This window comes from Volvox carteri, assembly GCF_000143455.1.
Source record: "Volvox carteri f. nagariensis unplaced genomic scaffold VOLCAscaffold_53, whole genome shotgun sequence".
NCBI lineage: Eukaryota > Viridiplantae > Chlorophyta > Chlorophyceae > Chlamydomonadales > Volvocaceae > Volvox > Volvox carteri.
The window spans coordinates 777,194-796,113 of record NW_003307596.1 but is presented as its reverse complement, the minus strand read 5'-3'; the positions used below and the strand labels follow the sequence as shown (position 1 = coordinate 796,113).

The window sequence follows — 18,920 nt, the reverse complement described above, 5'->3', positions numbered from 1 at the left end:
TGAGGTGTCGTTCTCGTACTCTGCCATATGTACAAATTCTGAAATGGGTTGGATGTACTCTCCTGTCATGAAGGATTAATTCCTTACACTTCTTTACCTGCAGTATTCGAGTACAACATTTTATGTATGTTACGATGTTTTGATCTTATAGTCTATGTTCTATGCTTGCTGCTTCACGTTTTCTGGGATGCGTTGGGAATAACACCGCGCTTCGGCCCCGGACCCAGCAGGAACGACATTCCTGCCGGATAGCGCAACAAGTAATTGCGTCTTAGTCCGAGCATGCTCCGCCATTTTTCATCCAACATTTAGGCCTAAAAGGTGGGCAAGGACCAACTGACGCACGCATTTGGTCAATCATTTTACTAATAGCAACACACATTCTTATCCAGTAGTGGGGACGACATAACGTTTTTATCTTTGCAGTTTTTTTATAAGTATCTGTGCAAGCTAAATTTTCTAAAGTTTGGAGAGCAGCTTTTTGTTCATGTTCTTGTGCAAATATCAGCATGTGAGATGCTGCATCTCAAAACTGCTATATTCCATTCTAAACCCTGTGTTACACATCGATAATGTGATATTTTTAGCTGGATAGTGGTATGGTTAAATTCTTTACCTAGGCCAAACTTATAATCATATGGTGGACATTCTTTGGTGGACAGTATAAATTAACCAGCACAACTTGTCATGTTAATACTAACTTTTTTGTACAAGAGGAGGGTATGGAGGGAGAAAACAGGACGAAGAGGAAGGGAAGAGAGAAGGGATAAGGAAAAGCACGTGAATGTTTGTCTTTACAGACTACAAACTTCAGGACCTTCACAACATTTCCCAAACACAGCCCAGGCATTCCAGGAGAACAAGTCGGCGTTTTCGGCATGTATTGGTAGTGTGTGGTTTTAAAATGGCTATTGACACATTATAACAGAAGGGTAAACGCAGTGTTCGGGCCGAAAGGGAAACCCTGCGAAACGGAAACTGTGCGAAACCTGTTTCCCGTGTTTTCGGTAAAGCGGTCCAGGAACACCGGAAAGGCCGAAACTAGTTCCCGGCCTTTTCCGCAAGCGCCGTACGTGGAATTTATTTTCAAAGCGTACGCATGTCTTTAAGCCTGCGAAACTATGCAATAGTTTGATTTCATGCTTAGAATGTCAGGAATAATTTCAGTTCTTAGCGGAGACCCAGGCACCTCACTTGATGGCTCTGACCGAGTCAAAAAGCCCCTTCTGTGTTAATAATTTTATACTTCCTTTTTATTTTTCGTCTGCCATATTTTTTTCTCTTAAAATCATACATCGGTTTACATCATTTTAAATTTACGTGGGCGGGGAGCTATGAGCCAGTGGGCGGGCCTGTCAAGGGGTATTACGGTAAGCTATCTCGTCACCATGTCTCTTACCAATCCTATTCTGTCTTGAATGGGCACGATTCTCTGCATCGGCACCAGCACGGAGCTGTTTCCCGTGCCTCTTGGTATCTAGGCGGCATTGACGCCTGTTTGGATTCCAGCTGCGCGAATAAATAGAGCTGTCCGAACGAGAGTGTTGTTTATTGTTTCTCCTTACGTGATGCTCTTTGCACCTCGTCATACAGTAGAGGCCTAAATGGCGCCACCTTGCCACGTGCTGAAGTCTGGCCGCAAGGAGAGCGTGTTTGAAGCCATGTATAACGACACACAACAGCGGGCGAGCTCGGTGTGAAACGGCTCTTTTATATTTTCAAATGCATGGGGTCCCCATGGAATGACAACGATCGCTGGCGTTCACTGTGGAAGTGTAGGATGTCACCCCGGGCATGCCTGTGCTGCCAAGGGGATGTCACCCCGGGCATGCCTGTGCTGCCAAAGGGCCCATCGCCTGTCGCTGTAATAGACACAGGCCTAGAAAGGAAGGACAAAGGATCTGTACCGGCACGCACAACACCTCAGCAAGCTCGGCTACGACTAAGACCGGACTAGCACTGATGCCACGAGGGGAATTTTGCCAATATGGCTCCCCTATCGATGACAAAACTCATGCCTACAAATACCCCGGCGACTAGAGTTACCACGATTTGAAGAAGTGCGACCAAATACACACGAGGCCGCCTTCCTACCAAGCTGTGTCAGAAAAATCACCCAGGGGTGGAATTACCGAACCCTGTGAGCGGATCCACGTAATTAAAATTCTGTTCTGCTTAGGTGTGCCTATGGGGCATAAGGGAGTTTGGTCTAGTGGTATGATTCTCGCTTCGGGTGCGAGAGGTCGTGGGTTCGATTCCCGCAACTCCCCATGTGAACTTTTTTCATTTTATATTTCCTGCCAACAAGAGATGGCATTTTTCTCCATCCGCTGTAGAACGGGAGTGGCGTTGGGGCGCTCCCGCATGTTGTTAGGATATCACAATGCTTCCCCTGGACGGGTGGGTCAGCTTGGTGGCGGGAGTACTGAGGATGTACTTTTGCCGTCAGTGTATGCGATTCTTGCAGCATCCCCGGCTTTACAGCATGCCTTTTGGGGAGCTTCTGCTTGTGGACGGCAGACACCATACCGGCCGAGGGCCCCCTTTGTGTTTAGCGCGGTGCACTTGTTAAAAACCTGGTCTAGTGGTATGAATCTCGCTTTGGGTGCGAGAGGCCGCGGGGTCGAATTCCGCAATTCCGTCCGAATTCCGCATTTCCGCAAGTCCGAATTCCTCCCCTTTTCATTCATGTAAGCATGCTTGTACGACGTCATTGGCGCGATCCTACTTCGATACGCACGGTGAGATCTTTGTAGCGGAACTTAGGAGGGCTGGGAATGCCAACTCGGTAATTTGAGTCGTCTCCAGGCAACTAACAGGCAGGCGGCTGGCAGAGGTTAAGGCCTGACTTCTGCTCCCTGCCGACCCGGGTTCAAATCCGCCTGCCGACCTATCGGATGTTAGAGAGGTGGTGAAATGGGAGGTGGCCCCCCATCTTGTGGACGGTGTAGGACGTGATAAAATCAACTTGCGAGCTGACCAGGAACTAAGTTGACGCGCCGTTGATCCGCTAGATTTGGTTGGATGCTGGTGGTGAGTTGCCAAACTCAAAGAGTACACTCTGAAGTCGGATGGGGTGAATGGATTAGGGTGCCCCTCTAGCAGGGGAGAGCAGGGAATTGCCTCGGGAAGGAGGCCACTGGTGAAGCTTAACCAGCCTGTAACAACATCAACGAAAATTGTCCTAGGTCCCCACGATGATTATATAATTTTACCGTGTTCTTAAGCTTTTCTATGAGTAGTCGATTGGGAAAATTTTGAGATCAAACCTCTAAAAATATCTGTCAAGATTTTGTCCGCCCAAATGCTCCTTTTCGAGTCTGTCAGACAGGGTCAGCCGTTATTTCGGGTAGTGTAAGCATGATGTCATATGATTTACTAACCTGTTACATGCTCAAACCTGGTGATGAGAATGGCAAATGCGGGGAGATGAGCGGAATCATTTTGCCGGATGAGGGCGAAAGGGAAAAACGGAGATGTACATATATCTATACATGTCTCATGATATACTACTGCCGGCAATACTACTGCCATAAATGCCCTTTTGTTTATACCTCTAAGTTCAAGTAGGCGAATATCGCGTTTTTATCAACAACTTGAAACGCACGCACGTTGAACACTGCCCTTTATGTCCAGTTCCGTACGTGGCGCATATTCCGACGCTTTGAGAGCCGCGCATAACCATTGGCTTACACGTCGCTTGACTACGATGTTATTACATACATACATCGGCACAGTTATTCGCGCACCCACTTCGGCTTGTTCTCGTATCACGGTTCGGATTATTTAAAAAACCCATCGGGCACCGGCCTCTGAACTATGTACAGGCCAGTACATCCCTACTACCTTGCTGCCATCTCAAGCCGCTAGGGGAAGCTTGCTGGTCATATGGAGCAGCGACACCGCCGCGCGTCGGATGACGTGGCTGTTCAGTTACGAGCGGAAGCGGTTCAGGGTCGCCCTCGACGGGGCAGTCAGTTTCACACATAGCCCAACCTGCCTGCCGCGGCAGTAGCATATCCGCCAACAACTACCTTCCTTCCAGGTAAGCCATACAAACTCCCGCCACATGTACCATATAACCCACCATCAATTCACGACACATCACGAAAGGCCAGCCCAGCTGCAGCATCGTGCGCATAACAGCCCGAGCCCCTGCTTAACACAACCCAGCACCTTGAACACAACCCAACATAAAACAACATCATTCCGCGACTGCAAACCGCGGACCTCCTGTCTCTGTCTTGGCTTCGTAGTTCATGACGGTGACGGTCTCGCCGCGCCTTGTGGGGTACCAGGCGGAGGAGAACGAGGCGGCGGCGGCGGAGGAGGAGGAGGAGAAGGAGCCGCACTCTCCACCCGGAACCCTAGGTCCGCCAGACGGCCCCGGAGCTCCCCCATCAGGGCTACCATGTCGGGCAGGTGCAGGGCTGCGGCGTCAGGCGGCAGAGCGATGGGAACCGCCGGTCTCCCCGCTCCACGAGGCCCTGGCGCTGCGGGAATGGCTGACAATGAGGCAGTGGCGGCAGTGTCAGGGGCGTTCTTTACAGCGCCATCAGTGCCGGCTCTACCTGGACTAGGAGGAGCATCGGGAGTAGCGGAAATACCAAGAGTGGCAGCATCCCTGGAGCAACCAAAAGCTTCGCCTGCCTCATATTCAGCTTTCAACCTCCCGCCTGTGCTCACTTCTGCTGTTGCTGCTTCCCGCCCAGCTGCTGCTGCTGCTGCTGCTATTGTCCCTCTTTGCCCCGAAAGAGGTGCTACTGCTGCTGAGCTTGATGATGACAATGACATCCCCGCCACGGCAGCGCGCACGCCATTGAGCTGCTCAACTTCAAGATCTGTTGATGCTCCTCGAATTCCCCTGCTATTGCTGCTGTTGCTGGGAGCGACCCCTGGGTCATCTTTAGCGGACGCGGACAAGGGTTCTCGCGCCAGGCCGTCGGAGTTCCCTGCGAGCGTATGACTACTGCAGTGGCCAGTTCCTCGTCGGGGTGGGGGTCCCCTTGAAGAGGGGGCGGGTTCCGGGGAGATTGCCGGCAGCTGCTGTGGCACGTCTTGTTGCTCGTGTGATGGCGGCGTAGGTGGCGATGACAGGATGTGTCTGAAGGTGGCGAGCATGGCCGCCCGGGGATCCACATCAGCGGCAGCCTTTAGCGCCTGAATCTGTACGTGCACGTGCGGTAGGGTGGGAGGGGCAGGCTTGAAGCGGGGAAGGGACGCGAGAGGGTAGAAAAAGGGCTGCTGCTGCTGCTACCACGGCTGCTGGCGTTGCCGCATATACATGTTGAAGACATGAACCAGCTGCGCATATTGATTTACATACATGCAAATATAGACACACACATTAACACAAACCACATATGTACGCCACACGTACAGAAGCAGCTACGCATAGGGGGTCGATCTCCCACCTGGTCACGCAGGCCCCTGTTGCCGACGGCCTGGCTGTCCAGCGCAGCCAGTGTCTTCACGGCGCCCCGCATGACACCCCATTCAAACCCCGCAGCCGCGCCCTCCCTAAACCCTGTGAGACAAAGCAGCAACACCAATACCAGCGACAATTTTCATATAGGTTTGCATGCCTATTTCTCTTTAATTTGACGAAACGGATAGTGACTTGGCATAAATAGCAGTGGGTAAGATAGAAGCACGAGGTTTATCGCACGCCGTCCAGAGTAAAGGATTAACCTTGGATGGAAATAACCTGTGATGCCGAGAGGGTAAACTATCAAAGAGAAAGGAACCGACTTCGCAATAGGATGTATCTAGGTCACAGCCTGGCGTGCGCTGTCCCGTGCACTGGGGGAGCTTGCAGGAAGGGGGTGGGGGTGGAACGCGTGACGGCAATTAGCGCACCTAAGTTGAACCCTTCTTGAAGTGTTCGTTCTTTCCCCTCCTCTATGCCCTCTCGGTATCCAGCCTACAGATGCAAGTTGCATTGCTGCTCAACTTGCGAAAGTCATGATAGGCTTTGTCATGTTAACACTTATGATGTTTACATTGTAAAATCGCTGGTGCCGTGCGGTCGCCTCGCGATCGAGTTCGCCTTGGCCATCCTCGCTGCTGTCTGCCCAAATATCACCTTCATCTCCATCTTCGGAAGTCCCTCTCCTTTGACTTGTGCACATTTTAAAATCGCTGTGGTAACCACCCGGTTTCAGCAGTTAACGGTAGATTGGAATCAGGCAAGCCAAGGGAATGCAAGCGTGCAGTAACAATGGTTAACAGGATCCTGCACATAAAACTCACAAAGATAATATACAAGAAAAGTAAGCTCCGGGCTATCTCGGCCTTCGTACGGTAAACGGAGCCAGGCGGACTTGCGCAACAAAGACAGCAATGCCCCCACAGGACGAAAACGATAGTCTCTTTACTTCACCGAGTGACAGGAATCCTAAGACAACCAACTTGCTAAGGAAAAAACTCGCCATGCACTCCTTTCGCTCCATTCCATGCACTCACCAGCCCCTCTTCTTAACCTCACCGTCCCCGAGCAACACGAATAGACTCGCGCGCAACGCAGCGAAATCGCCTTAACACCTTATATCATATACCACAACCCCCATACGAGTTTCCCTACGCGAGCTCCCGCATTCCAAGGCCCGGCCAATGCCCCAGCTGCCCCAGCAACCCCCTTCAGCCCTCACATCACATCATGCGCAAGACGGATCTCCTCGTCGGTAAGAGCGCGATTATATGCAGCTAAGCAGTATAACTTGCCGTGGAGCATTGCACTATCGTAACCGTAACCAAGGAAATCACAGATGCGCTCTTTCGGCGCTCCAAAAAGGCGTTTCCTCGTTCAACTTCATCCCCCTCCTGCCCTGCCTCAATGCCTCATCCGGCTGGCTGATTGACACTCCGCCCCAAACCCGAAACCAGGTCCGCCCCGTATGGATTTGCCAAGCACAAAGCGCACGTCTAGACTACGGTATAAAACATTAAATACTCGACCGCATACAGATAAGCAAGCGAAAAAAATAGTATACCACAGGAAACATCCTCCTCCTCATCACCTTCATCGTTCGGTCGCTGATGGAATCGAAACGGCAATGGCGATGGCTCGGTACTTCCGCTTCGTAACTAGCACGACAACCAATTCTTCTCCCTATCATCCTGCTCCACCTCCTTCTTCTTCTTCTTCTTCTTCTTATGCTCTGTGTTGACTCCCGTACATCGTACATCGTATATCGTACATCGTATATCGTACATCATACAGACGTATATAGCTATTTATGCAATATGTGTATTATATCTTCATCTAAACATGTACAAGCCGTACATTAAATGTGCAATTACGGCACAATACGGCACGATACGGCTCACCGCACTTCTGTGGCACTCTGGGCAATTTCACCTTGCTCGTGAGCCGCATAATAAATCACACACTAAGGAATGGTTGTTGCTGCTGGCGACGTTCGCGGTGTTGCAGAAGAGGACGGGGACTATACACCCGCTCGCTCCCCCCCCCCCCACACACACACACACGCATGGCAGCGGACGTGTTGACGGCGGTCGCGGCGGTCGCAGTGAAGGTGGCTGCGCTAAGGGAACGAGGGAAGAGGGGGCGGCCGGCGGGACCCCCCATACGGCTACCCGACTCAATAGACGTATGGTGCGACGACGTCCGCGACGCCTGATACCTCCGTATGTATGTATGTATGTCTATGAGGATCGCGTTGAATCAGAATGCACAACAACGGGCCCGGGGTCGAGGGGCCGTTCGGCTCGCCATACACCTAGCTAGCCCTAGCAGCTGACTCGAGGCTCACACGCCGCCGCGACAGGCCACGTGTCGTGACGCCGCCGCCGCCGCTGGCCGCCACCACCGCCGCGGTCGACGAACCTCCCGCCGCATCCGATGCAATCTTGCCGTACAATGCAGTGGTGGCGATGCCGCCGGTGGTGTCATCAACGGCAGCCTGATCGGCGGCGCCGCCGATGTCGGCCCTGATGGTGTCGACGTCGCAGCATCCAGGCGCCGGCGTGGCCGGCGGCAGCTGGTGGTGGTGGTGGTGGTGGTGATGGTGGTGATGGTGTCCAGCGATAACGTCATCGCCGTACAACTGCCGCCGTTGCTGACTGGTCTCTCCACATGGCACTAGTTGATCGCCATGCGGCTGGTGGTTGCCGTGGTGGTTAGGTTCGTTACCCAGTTGGTTGCGGTGGCGGTTAGGCTCAGAGTGGCTCTGCTGCTGCTGCTGCTGCTGTTGTTGCCGTTGGTGAACATCAGCCCTGGGTAAAAATTCTCGTTGGGGCTTGCATGCCGGAAGACTGGTCTCGGAGCTAGGGGTGGCAGTTTCCGTTTCACCTGCTACTGCTCGTCCGGCCTTGGCGGTGGCTGTAGCAGTAATGATCTCGGAGTCCAAGGAGGACCTAACGGCGGCTGTAGCTGGGTCGCCCGACATCATTCCGACACAGGTTCCAGTGGCGGTGCTTGCGGCCTGATCCAAATCCAGATCCAGATTCAGATTCAGATCCGGTATGGATCGCGCCACAGCCGAGATGATTTCTGCCACAGCTAGGCTCTGGCGCTTGGAGACGCAGAAGGCGTGTCGCAGGTCTGGATGCCAGGTAGCCTGTGTGCGTGTGCGTGTGTATGTATGTGTGTATGTATACACCTAGGGTTTTGGGTGAGAGGAGTTGTGGGGCTTTGGGGTGGCACGGGGTTGCACGTGGGACGGCACTGTGTTGTGTTGTGTTGTGTTGGGCGGCGACACATCTGCACCGGGTTTTGGCTTTCCTCCTCCTCCCCGTCTAGTCCCCCCCGGCCCATAGTGCGGGTGACCCCCCCGCCCCCACCGACCTGCACCCCCGGCACCCGGGCCAGCAGGTCCTCGTACTGCCCCCGGGAGAGCCAGGTGTCCGCCGTACAGCCCATCACGTGCACACGGGGACCTAGGGCGGAGAGGAGGGACCAGTCCCAGGGCCGGGAGAGCTCCTGGGGGGGTGCGGGCCGGGAGGAGGGGGAGGAGGGGGAGGAGGGGGACGACGAACCACGAGCGAAGCTGATGAGTGCGAGTGAAGCGGAAAGAGTGATGCACCAGAACTAAAGAAGGCATAACTAACCAGTCGGCGGTTGCGAAGAAGAAGTCATCGCGATGGTGTAGCAGTCATGACGATTAGCGGATAACTACCTACCTAGCCGCCAAGACTAAATTGGGGGAGGGAGGGCGTGAGGGGGAAAGACGAACCACAAACGAGTGAAGCTGCTGCCAAGGAAAGAGTGTATAAGAAGCAGAACTGACCAGTAGACGGTTTTGAAGGAGGGAGAGGGGAGGAGGGGGTATCGCGCGGCGAAGCATGGCTGCTAGCGAGGGGGGTTAAGAGACCTCCGGGGTCCGGAGGGGCACTACTCCGGAGGAGGGGCACTAGCAAGGCCCCGGGCGAGCTCACCGACTCTATCGCTTCATACCCCGACCGGACACATAAGGCCCCTCCTCCTAGTTGGAATCTGCACGGTGTCGTACCAGCAGCACCCGTTGGTTCAGTCATGCGCAATTCTTCCACACCCCCTACACAGCACACCCACCTTGAACTCATGCATGGCAAGGAAGAAGGCATTCCGTACGGTGTGTCGCGACAGCAGCCGACACGTCAGTTCCACGGGGTCAGGGTCCATGGCTGTGAGAGGGCATGTGCCGTACAATGACGGGCAGCCGGAGCAGTGGCAGCAGCAGCCCAACAGGGGGGTGATGTGATGTGAGGTGATAAAAAGACGCAGACGCACTGCGACGTGGGGTTGGGTAGCAGGCGGTGGGGCTATGTGTGTGTGTGTATTGGGACAGTGCACAAAGCACGGAAATTCAAGGCTAAAATGGACCTGCAGGCGACGAGGCAAGGCCGGTTTCACCCCCCCCAACCGCACCCCCCACCGCTTCCCCCCCCGGCCCCCGGTGGCCTCCTGGCGCCTGACCCCGCCCACCTGCATTGAGCCGCACAAACGCCGTCCTCAGCGGCCCGGGCAGTGAGGTGACCGCCGCTCCCAGCCAGCCCAGGTAGTCGTACCAGGGCGCCAAGGACCGGAGCCGCCGCTGCCGCCAGTTGCCCGGGAAGTTGGTTTCGAAGAAGGGGAACACCGCCACCAACTGACATACATACCGATGTATGTGCGTGTGTAGTGCAAGAGGGGGGTGGGAAATGGAGGGTGAGAGGGGGGGATGGGAAGGGAACGACGACGGTGTGTAACCCCACCCCACCCCACTTCTACACAAACACGTGCACAAGGGGTTCTTAGAGGTTTGAGGGCTGTAGTAGCCCAGCGAAGTGGCAGCTGGCAAGGAAGACCCGCAGCAGCTAAATAACTAACTAACTGACTGACTAGGGGGCCTACATCCACAACACGGAACAGCAAAGACAGTCAAAACAGCACCTTTGTGGGGCATACATACATACATACATACATACATACATACATATGTACCTTGAGTATGGGCGGCCGCTGCTGCTGTTGCTTCACCGAAAGGTGTTGGTGCTGCGGGTCGTGTGGTGGGGGGTCCAAGCCCTCGATCTGGGACACCGCCTGACAGGAATAGTGCGTGAGTACGAGGGCACGTGAGTACGAGGGCATGTCAACCTGTGAGCCAAATGACCCTCCTCCCTCCCCCTCCCCTCATTCCCTCCCCCGCCCCCCTTTCCCCCCCCTCCCCCTCCCCTCACTCCCTCCCCCGCCCCCCTTTCCCCCCCCTCCCCCTCCCTCCCCCTCCCCCCCCTCCCCCCCTCCCCCGCCCCCCTCCCCCTCCCTCCCCCTTCCTACCCCTCTTTCCCCCCTTTCCCCCCCCTCCCTACCCCCCTTTCCCCCCTCTCCCTACCCCCCTTTCCCCCCCCTCCCTACCCCCCTTTCCTCCCTACCCCCCTTCCTACCCCTCTTTCCCCCCTTTCCCCCCCTCACCCGAAACATCATGGTCGCCCCGATGGAGTGGCCCACCAGCAGTACGGGGGCCCTTCCCGGCACCAACACATGCTCACGGAGGTACGACACCTTGTGCGCGACCTGCTCAGACAAATCCCACAACTGCGTGGGAGAAGAGCCGGATGCGCAGTGCGGGGCGATGGGGGGTGAGAAAGGACCAAAGGGGTTGTAGGAGCGGGCGTGTGTGTATGGGGGAGATGGGCGGAGACGGTGAAAAGGACCCGGGGGGAGAGTGGAATGAAAAATGGACACGGACTGCGGCAGTAGCAGCAGCAGTAGTGTAAGTCTCGTATTATACGACATTATTGTGAGCAGGAAAGAACGTTCGCTCCCACACACATGACACGGGGCCGAACCCATGGCGTAACTGACCCACGGGTCCGTCCGTTTTCCCCAGGCTCACCCGCCCACCGTGGTCCGTATCTGGGTCATGGCCGGCGTGGGTGACTGCCAGCACATCTGCACGGCCACGTAGCAGTCGGTGTACCGCCAGCATGAAGGGCTTGAAGTAGGCTGCGCTGCCGGGGTTGCCGGGGAAGACTACGACCTGGAGGCGGGGTGGAACTGTGCGGGAGGGAAGGCGGGTCTTGGAGGAGGTCATTAGACACGTGTTTGGTGCGCAGCGGGTGTTTGAAAACTGCGGTACACGTAAGATCGGTACTGGCGTTCTTGAAAAGGATAGGTGGTTTAAGAGGAAATTTCGCATGTGAGGAATATTCATACGCAGTTTGCAATAACGTGTTGTTTGCGCAGCTGTGATGGGTAGGGGAAACAGCTGTTCCTGTGCTGATAGTTCCTAGAGGGTTCCATAAGCTACACGTCAGGACAAGCCCCCGTTTTCCACAGATGGGCCCAGCTCATGTTTTTTGTCTCACTAAGCGAATAAATTTTTGGCGCAAGAACAATGCAAGACTGGAGGAGCGCACGAGCAGAGCCTAACCTGATGTTGCATTGATGCCCAGCAGCTCCGTCGTGATACCGCCCACCGGGCAAAAGCGTTGCCACATTGCCGAAGTGAAACTGCCAGTCATTTAACAAATCCTAAATTTTGCTCTTGGTTATGAGCCTGTCAAAAGCCTAGCCACAACGTGCGGATAAGCTTACGTCTATTAAAGTCATTACAATATCCAAATCGACATGTATACTTACAAAGTAAGTTGTCTTGCCAACTGCAAAATGTACATCGAGGCAAGATAGTCCAGCTATACGGTTACTTCCTAACCGTAATCCTATTTTCCTGTTGCGGAAGCCTTCACGGGGGATTTATCTAAACTCAGCATCATAGTCGTTGCTATTTTCGCCCCGGAAATAGAAATGGAGTGAACAACTGTTGGAGCGCTTGTTGGCTGCGAGATAATAAAACTTGGTTTGTGGAGTCTGTTAACTACCTTCACATCCATCGCCATGCAGTCGAATGTGTCCAGGCTCACCAGCGCATTGCGTGCGCTCACCACCGGAGCTAGCGCACAGCAGCTTTCCGCTACGCACGCAACTAATTGCCTTAGTCTAAACGGAAATTCATGTGTTGTATCTCATGAGGCTTGGTCCTCCGCTTGCGGACCATTTCGCTCTGCCGGGCCATCATCGGTCCGACTCATGTCCACTTCCAATCCCAACAAGCCCGACGATCACGCTTCACAGCCATCCAGCTCTGACTCCGGACCCGATCCTGCCCGTCCAACCTTCACTGCGCGGCTTCGGGACCTCCTTGCCGGTAAGCTTCGTCTGCCACACCACACGACCCCATTTGCGCCTTTCCTCCCCCCCTGCTCATACCGCTTAGCCGCTGGCAAAGTCCTCCCCCCTTCCCGGTTCGCCACGGTAATTACCTTGCCATGATACTCGCCACCAGCACAAAAACCCTAAACCCCTCCACCGAGTCCGCCCCAGAGCCGCAATCCCTGTGCCTCTCATCGCAGCCCCCTTCATCATGCTTTACCTGGCTATCCAGCTCCTGACCCGCACAGCTTCCGTTTCTTTCCCCTCCGCTTCTCCGATCTTTCCCATCTCCACGCTCATCACAATCATCGCCTTTCCCTTGCCTCCACGTCACCAACGCCAACGCCGCAGTATCCAACTGGCGGATCTCAAAGGGCGAAAGGGGCCGCCTGGCCAACGTGAAGGAGGACCTGGCAGCAGCCTCAACGGCAGGGGGTTTGCCGCACCTGCCGCCGGGGCAGGCTGCAGCGGACGCGGCAGCGGAGGCAGCGGCGGCCGCGCTGCAGGCCTCCACAAGCACCACCACAAGCACCGACACCAGCGGAGGCGGCGACGGCGTTGCGCCGCTTCAACAGCAGCTTCCGCAGGCACATCAGGACGAGCCGCAGCTTGAGCTGCCGCCGCACCAGCGATTGCTGCATCCCAAGTACGGCTACGCGGTACTCGGCGGTGCCGTACCCGCCGACGAAGGCGCAACCACCGCGGCAGGCCTGGTTGGAATGCTGACGTCACAGCAGCCGCGAGTAAACCCTAGACGGCGCTTCCTTCCCGGGGAGACGTACGAAGCACAGGTACGTCCTTGGTGGGGAAAGTACGGTGTTGTACGGTGCCGTACCTGGGCAGTTCCAACGTGGTGTGACATGATCTGCGCCTTGATGTAACGGATCGGAGGCCGACCCGAGAGTCCTGCTAGCGGTGAGATGTCAGCTGTCGGATCCACACATCCCACGATTTCAAATTGTTCGTTCGTACGGTGGTTGTGTTCCAAGAGCATGTCATGGCACAGAGAGGTAAAGCGCCGGTCGTTTTTAAGCTTAGGAAAATCCTGGATTGCCCATGGGCTTTTGCTCAGCGGCGGACATGTCATTATTCTTTATATTGCTTGTTCAGGACGGGGTCGGTCAATCCTGTCCTCAGCACGCATCCCCTTCCCCAGCCGTTGAGCACCCAACCACACGCCCAACCGCCTGGCTCTGGGCCCCACCAGGATCTCAATCCGTACACGGCCCGGACGTGGGGCCGGGTTCGTACGGATGCGGGTGCCGTACGCCGTCCCACCGTTGCGGAGGTCATGGAGGTGGGTGGAGGGGTTTGGAGGGGAAACCGCCGGGTGCTTAGGGTTGGGGGTTGTATGTATGTATGTATGGTTTGGCGGCGTGCTTACTATCCGGCGGTGTCAGTTGGGGCACAGACAGGTAGGCACACAGACAGACAGACAGACAGACAGACAGACAGGGAGTGGCATGGGGGGCCCAGGTAGAGGGATGAAGGGCGGTTTGCGACACACATGCACTCGAAGCGCAATGGGCCTGGACACGTACCCGTCTGTGCAGGAGGGCGGGAGGGCAGCAGTAGCAGAAGGGGCGGGGGCAGGGGCATTAGTAGTAGTGGCCAACAGCCCCCCCAGTACCCATCAGCCCACCCGAGCCCAACTCGCCCGCATCTGTGTGTGTATGTATTGTATCCAGTAGCCTTTCTGTCACCCGTACGGTGCCGTGAATTAATGCCTCTGTGATGTGTACGACGTCGTCCCCTGCGGCAACTCATCTTGTGCTCCTCCCGCGCCACCGTATTGGTGGCTCTTCTATACACACAGACAGACACACACACAGACACACACACACACAGACAGACAGACAGACACCTCTACCCCCCCTGCACCTCATTCCCCACAGAAAGCGGACTATAAGAATGTGGCCTTCCTGACCCGGTGGTTCTTGTCCCCCGGGGGCAGGCTGCTATCGCGGAGACACACGCGGCTACCGGTCGCGGTGCACAAGTAGGAAGGAACCTGGGGGGGGGAGTGGGGGTGACGCGGCGGTGAGGTGCGGAGGCCGCCCGAGGCGACTTTGAGGAAGGCCCGAGCAGGACGCGAGTGCATGCATCTGTCTGTCGGTCTGTCTGTCCGTACATCCTAGGGAGAGAGCTCCCCCGGTGTGAGAGAGGGTGTGCGCCTCATAAACTACCACACAAAACCCGGAGAGACAATACGGCCCCGACCCTCCCCTCGTGTTTATTCCTCATGCTGCCGTACGGCGCAGGTACGTCTCCCGCCAGGTGAAGCTGGCCCGCCACATGGGGCTTATGGCGGGTGAGGCGCGACTGGACAAGCTGCACCTGGCGAGGGTGAGGGAGCAGGAGCTCGTAGAGGCGCAGCGGAGGGCGGCAGTTGCGGCTGCTGCTGCTGCTGCTTCCAGCGCCGCCGTGAATGCCACCACCGCAGGAGCAGAGGGAGGGTCACGGACTGGGTTGGGTGTGGGGGGGGTGGCCGGGAGGGGTGCCGGGCGTGGTGCTGTGGCTGTAGCGGTGGGAGGCCGTGCGGTGGCGGGTTACAAGGAACTGGCTGAGCTTGGCGCGTGAAGTCGGAAAGCACCGAAGGAAATGGGAGGAGGAGGGGGGGGGAAGGGAGGAGGGGGCGCTGGCATGTGTTATCTTTCCCTGGGCTTTGTCATTTTCTCCCGGGATGTCCTGTCTCCCTGTGCTTGCGTGAGGGTACTCCCCGTGCTCCTGTGGACTCAAAAGAGCTGCGCGTGTGCCTGTGCCTGTGTTTGTGTTTGTGTCCCGGATGGGGTGTCGGATTACACTGGTGGCTGCGAGTCCAGGGAAAGAAAGCCTTGCAGGTGTCGCGTCCTCCCTCCCTCCCTCTCTAAACCCCCCCTCCCGGGAGGTCGATTGGTCTGCCGCTAACGTTGTGGCATCAGGCATACGTACATGGCAAACACATATGGTTGCAGCTGCTCTCTCTTTCTTTCTTTCTCTCATCACCCCGACCGAACACCGCCCTGCTGCAGTAGCAGTAGCGCCGGCTTCAGACGAGACGTAAAGTCTGAGGGTATTGTACGGCACCGTCTGTCCCGTCTCCAAGTGCACAGACATACGAACTGACGAGAAAAAACTAAAACCCTTCCCGCCTGAGAGCTGCTGCTTCTCCCAGCTTCAAAAGCTCAGCTGCTGAAATGCTTGCTGCAAATCATGGACGCCATCACCGAGTGGATAAAAAACCCGGAGGGTTTTATTGAAACCTCCGGGAGGGGGAGGGGAGGGGGATGTCAACACCCTCGGCCTCGTCCGTGCATGAATTCATGGATGGATGGACACATCCAGAGTGTATGAAGATGAGCGAGAGACACGTCGCCGGCGTCGAGGACGCACTCGCAGCTGCGTCCATTTTGCAGCTCCCCCTCCCGTTCTCCCCCCCCCGAGGCTTCTGGGCCGATTGCGCACACGTTTATTATCTGAATTGAACGCCATAGAACACCACTCCACCATTATTACCTGTTGTATACTATACTCCACCATACGAACTGCAAGCGCAAGGCGCTGTTGTGTCGGGAGATGGTCGTACGAACCTTTGGAGTGTCGTACGGCAGCATGGTACACCATGCCATTGTACAGCATGGCACGGGCCTCCCCGGTACGACATAACCCCCCAAAAACCCGAATTGGAAATCCACACTGTGGACCACCCGAGGTCGGGGACCTGATCGCATCGTGCATTATCATCATTATCATCATTATCATCATCGTCACTGCCACCTCGTGCAAAAAGGATGGAACAGCAAACTGGCATTTTGCATTGGCAGAGAAACGCGAGAGGAGCGCACGCTGCAACTCAAAGCACGGATCACGCCTGGTTATGTGGTTTGGCCGCATTACGGGCAAACACACGGGAGAGCGATATTGCACCATTCCGTGTGACACCACCGCAGTGCGTCCTATTTGTGAGAATGGACTTCTTCACTAGCGCCGCCAGGAGGTTCCGCAATACAATTCAGTTCATCCCCGGTGGGCTCAGTCCGTTTTCAAAAACATACTAGAACGAAATCAAACCTAAAAAGCGACATGCAATGCCTCGAGGACGTGCACAGAAGTTTGAAAGTGTAAAGGGCCTCCAGACCAGATAGATAGATATGGCGAAAAGGACAATAGTTGGCCAACAACCTAGATTTCTGGCACGCTCGCTCATGTCGGTGTGACAAAAACAATCTAACAGTCGGGCAAAACGCCATACAACACCATGCCATGCCCTAGGTCATACTCCTACTTTTAGAAGACTGGACTTTCCGTTCTCCCAGCAGCAGCAACAGTAGCAGGAGCAGGAGCAGCAGCAGCAGAGGCTGGACTGTGGACGTCGTCTTCAAACAGACTTTTGCAGCGCTTCCCGAACCGCACACACGAGCCAAATGGAGCCGAGACCACAACCCGAAAATCATACAACAACAACAACAACAACAACAACAGCAGTAGAACCTTAAATAAACGCATGCTTTTTACCCATGCATAATAACATATGCCCTACACGACATGCCTTGTACGAAAGACGAAAGGGCAAATCCCAGCATGGGGGAGATACTCCCTCACCTCCTGCAACCGACAACCTTCTGCCTTTCCTTTCACCAGCTGGCACGCTCCGACTCCGACTCCGACTCCGAAAGGCACCGGCGGCCCCCCCAGCGGCTGGTGGCTGCTAGGACGCACTTCCCAAAGGCGAGCAGACACATAGACAGATTCTCACGGCAGCTGGCCGTCCACCACGAAATGTTGTGCCGTACCTCCAGGGAGGGCAATCGAATACAACTCAAACTGGAGATCCAAATCCTTGAAATCTCGATATGAGAAAGTGTATGACCGGTAGGGCATAGACCCGTCGCTGGAGGTAAACCCGTCGCCCGTCGTACCGAGGGTGCGTCACACACCCCTCATCGAGCACACCATTTCACCTCAAGAAAAATAAAAAGACATCCGATATGAGCAGCAGCAGTACCATATCCATATGACCCTAAACCACTCTTACATTCCCCAAGTCGTCAAACCAACTTACAGTTCTTAAACCATGAGAGCACCTGAGGGTACCGTCAGTCTGTCAGTCTGTCAGTCTGTCAGTCTGTCAGTCTGTCACACACCCCATCATTTGCCATGGTAAATTTAAAACGGCAACAGTCACACCGCCCAACCGCCTCTTTAACCCACCCCCGGGTTCCCCTGTCGCGGCGCCTTTATGCTTAATGGTCAATTATACCGATTTGTACGGAACACTATTCCCCTACTGTCGTACAATCCCTTGCGTACCTAGTGTCGCCCTGCTCTTCATGCATGTATACATGATTGACATGCCACTGACATGACAACACACGGCCTAGACGGGGCATCAATCAATGACTAAGCAATGTTGTGTAAGTATGTATGTACGTATGTGTGCGATGTGTGTAAGCTCACGTCAGCTCGGAATGCCGGCCGGAATACGCGTCCGCATTCGCATTGGCAGGGATATACATACATGCATACATACATACATCTCTCCTATCCGGGGTTGGCGGGGTCCCCGGATTTGATATCCAGATCTCGCCCCCCTCCCGCCACTACGACTCTCTCACATCCTCACCCCCACACCCACAGCCCGGGTACACCCCCCGGGGGCGGTAGGTGGGGAGAAGGGCTCCAGGTATGGCCAACCGAAATTCCGGTGGCCACAGAAAACCTCGTTCTCCCGTACTACCCTCGTGCAGCCACATATAGACTCATACACATCGACCACCTGCAAATTAAGAAAAATCAGTACGAAGCGTACGACAGCTCAACCCGCAAGCCATCATGCCAATCATGACAGCCAAAGCTGTATCAGATCAATAACGCTTGATCACATCATCATCATCATCATCACCAGCAGCAGCAGCAGCAGCAGCAGCAACAACAAAGGCCTCAGCCATTGCCGGCGGCCGCACCGTTCTTACGGGGTGCCACCCCCACCTCCACCCCCACCTCCACCTCCACCCCCCCCATACACACACACCATATATCCACCCCCACCCCCACCCCCACCTCCGACAACCGCCCCCGACACCGCCTCCAAATGCTCCGTCAGGTTCCTATCGCCCTCCAGGGTCAGCGTCAGCAGCGGCATTCCGCCACCACGTGGATCCAAACTCGTGCAAGCTCCGGAACCACCGCCCGTACAGGCCATGAAAGCCGCACTGCCTAGAGTCGAACGTTCCCGGGGGGCCAGGAGGCGAAATAGACTGTGGTGGTTGGCGGCGGCGGCAGCGGCGGCGGCGGCGGCGGCGGCGCC

At 55.6% G+C, this 18,920-nt stretch overlaps 3 protein-coding genes across 3 annotated transcripts in view; 1 reads left to right on the top strand and 2 right to left on the bottom strand.

Annotated features, from left to right (window-relative positions):
• Positions 1-4,257: 4,257 nt before the first annotated feature.
• Positions 4,258-11,946, bottom strand: VOLCADRAFT_96604 (uncharacterized protein; the record flags this gene model as incomplete). Its single annotated transcript, XM_002955586.1, has 11 exons — positions 4,258-5,166; positions 5,415-5,527; positions 7,850-8,003; positions 8,385-8,582; positions 8,810-8,944; positions 9,536-9,627; positions 9,929-10,091; positions 10,427-10,525; positions 10,895-11,017; positions 11,319-11,479; positions 11,856-11,946. 11 exons carry the CDS (start codon positions 11,944-11,946, stop codon positions 4,258-4,260), a joined length of 2,238 nt encoding a protein of 745 aa, XP_002955632.1.
• Positions 11,947-12,511: 565 nt separating this feature from the next.
• mrpS18 (mitochondrial ribosomal protein S18) lies at positions 12,512-14,637 on the top strand (the record flags this gene model as incomplete). Its single annotated transcript, XM_002955649.1, has 4 exons — positions 12,512-12,629; positions 12,986-13,425; positions 13,842-13,931; positions 14,530-14,637. The coding sequence occupies 4 exons, from the start codon at positions 12,512-12,514 to the stop codon at positions 14,635-14,637; spliced, it is 756 nt and encodes a 251-aa protein (XP_002955695.1).
• A 3,735-nt stretch (positions 14,638-18,372) lies between these two features.
• The window catches only part of cyc7 (guanylyl and adenylyl cyclase family member), a gene marked incomplete at both ends in the record, with an annotated part of 7,746 nt that continues 7,198 nt past the window's right edge, over positions 18,373-18,920 (bottom strand). The window contains 2 exons of the mRNA XM_002955585.1: positions 18,373-18,389; positions 18,674-18,829. Coding sequence (XP_002955631.1) covers positions 18,373-18,389; positions 18,674-18,829 — 173 coding nt within the window. The remainder of the gene's footprint in view (positions 18,390-18,673; positions 18,830-18,920) is intronic.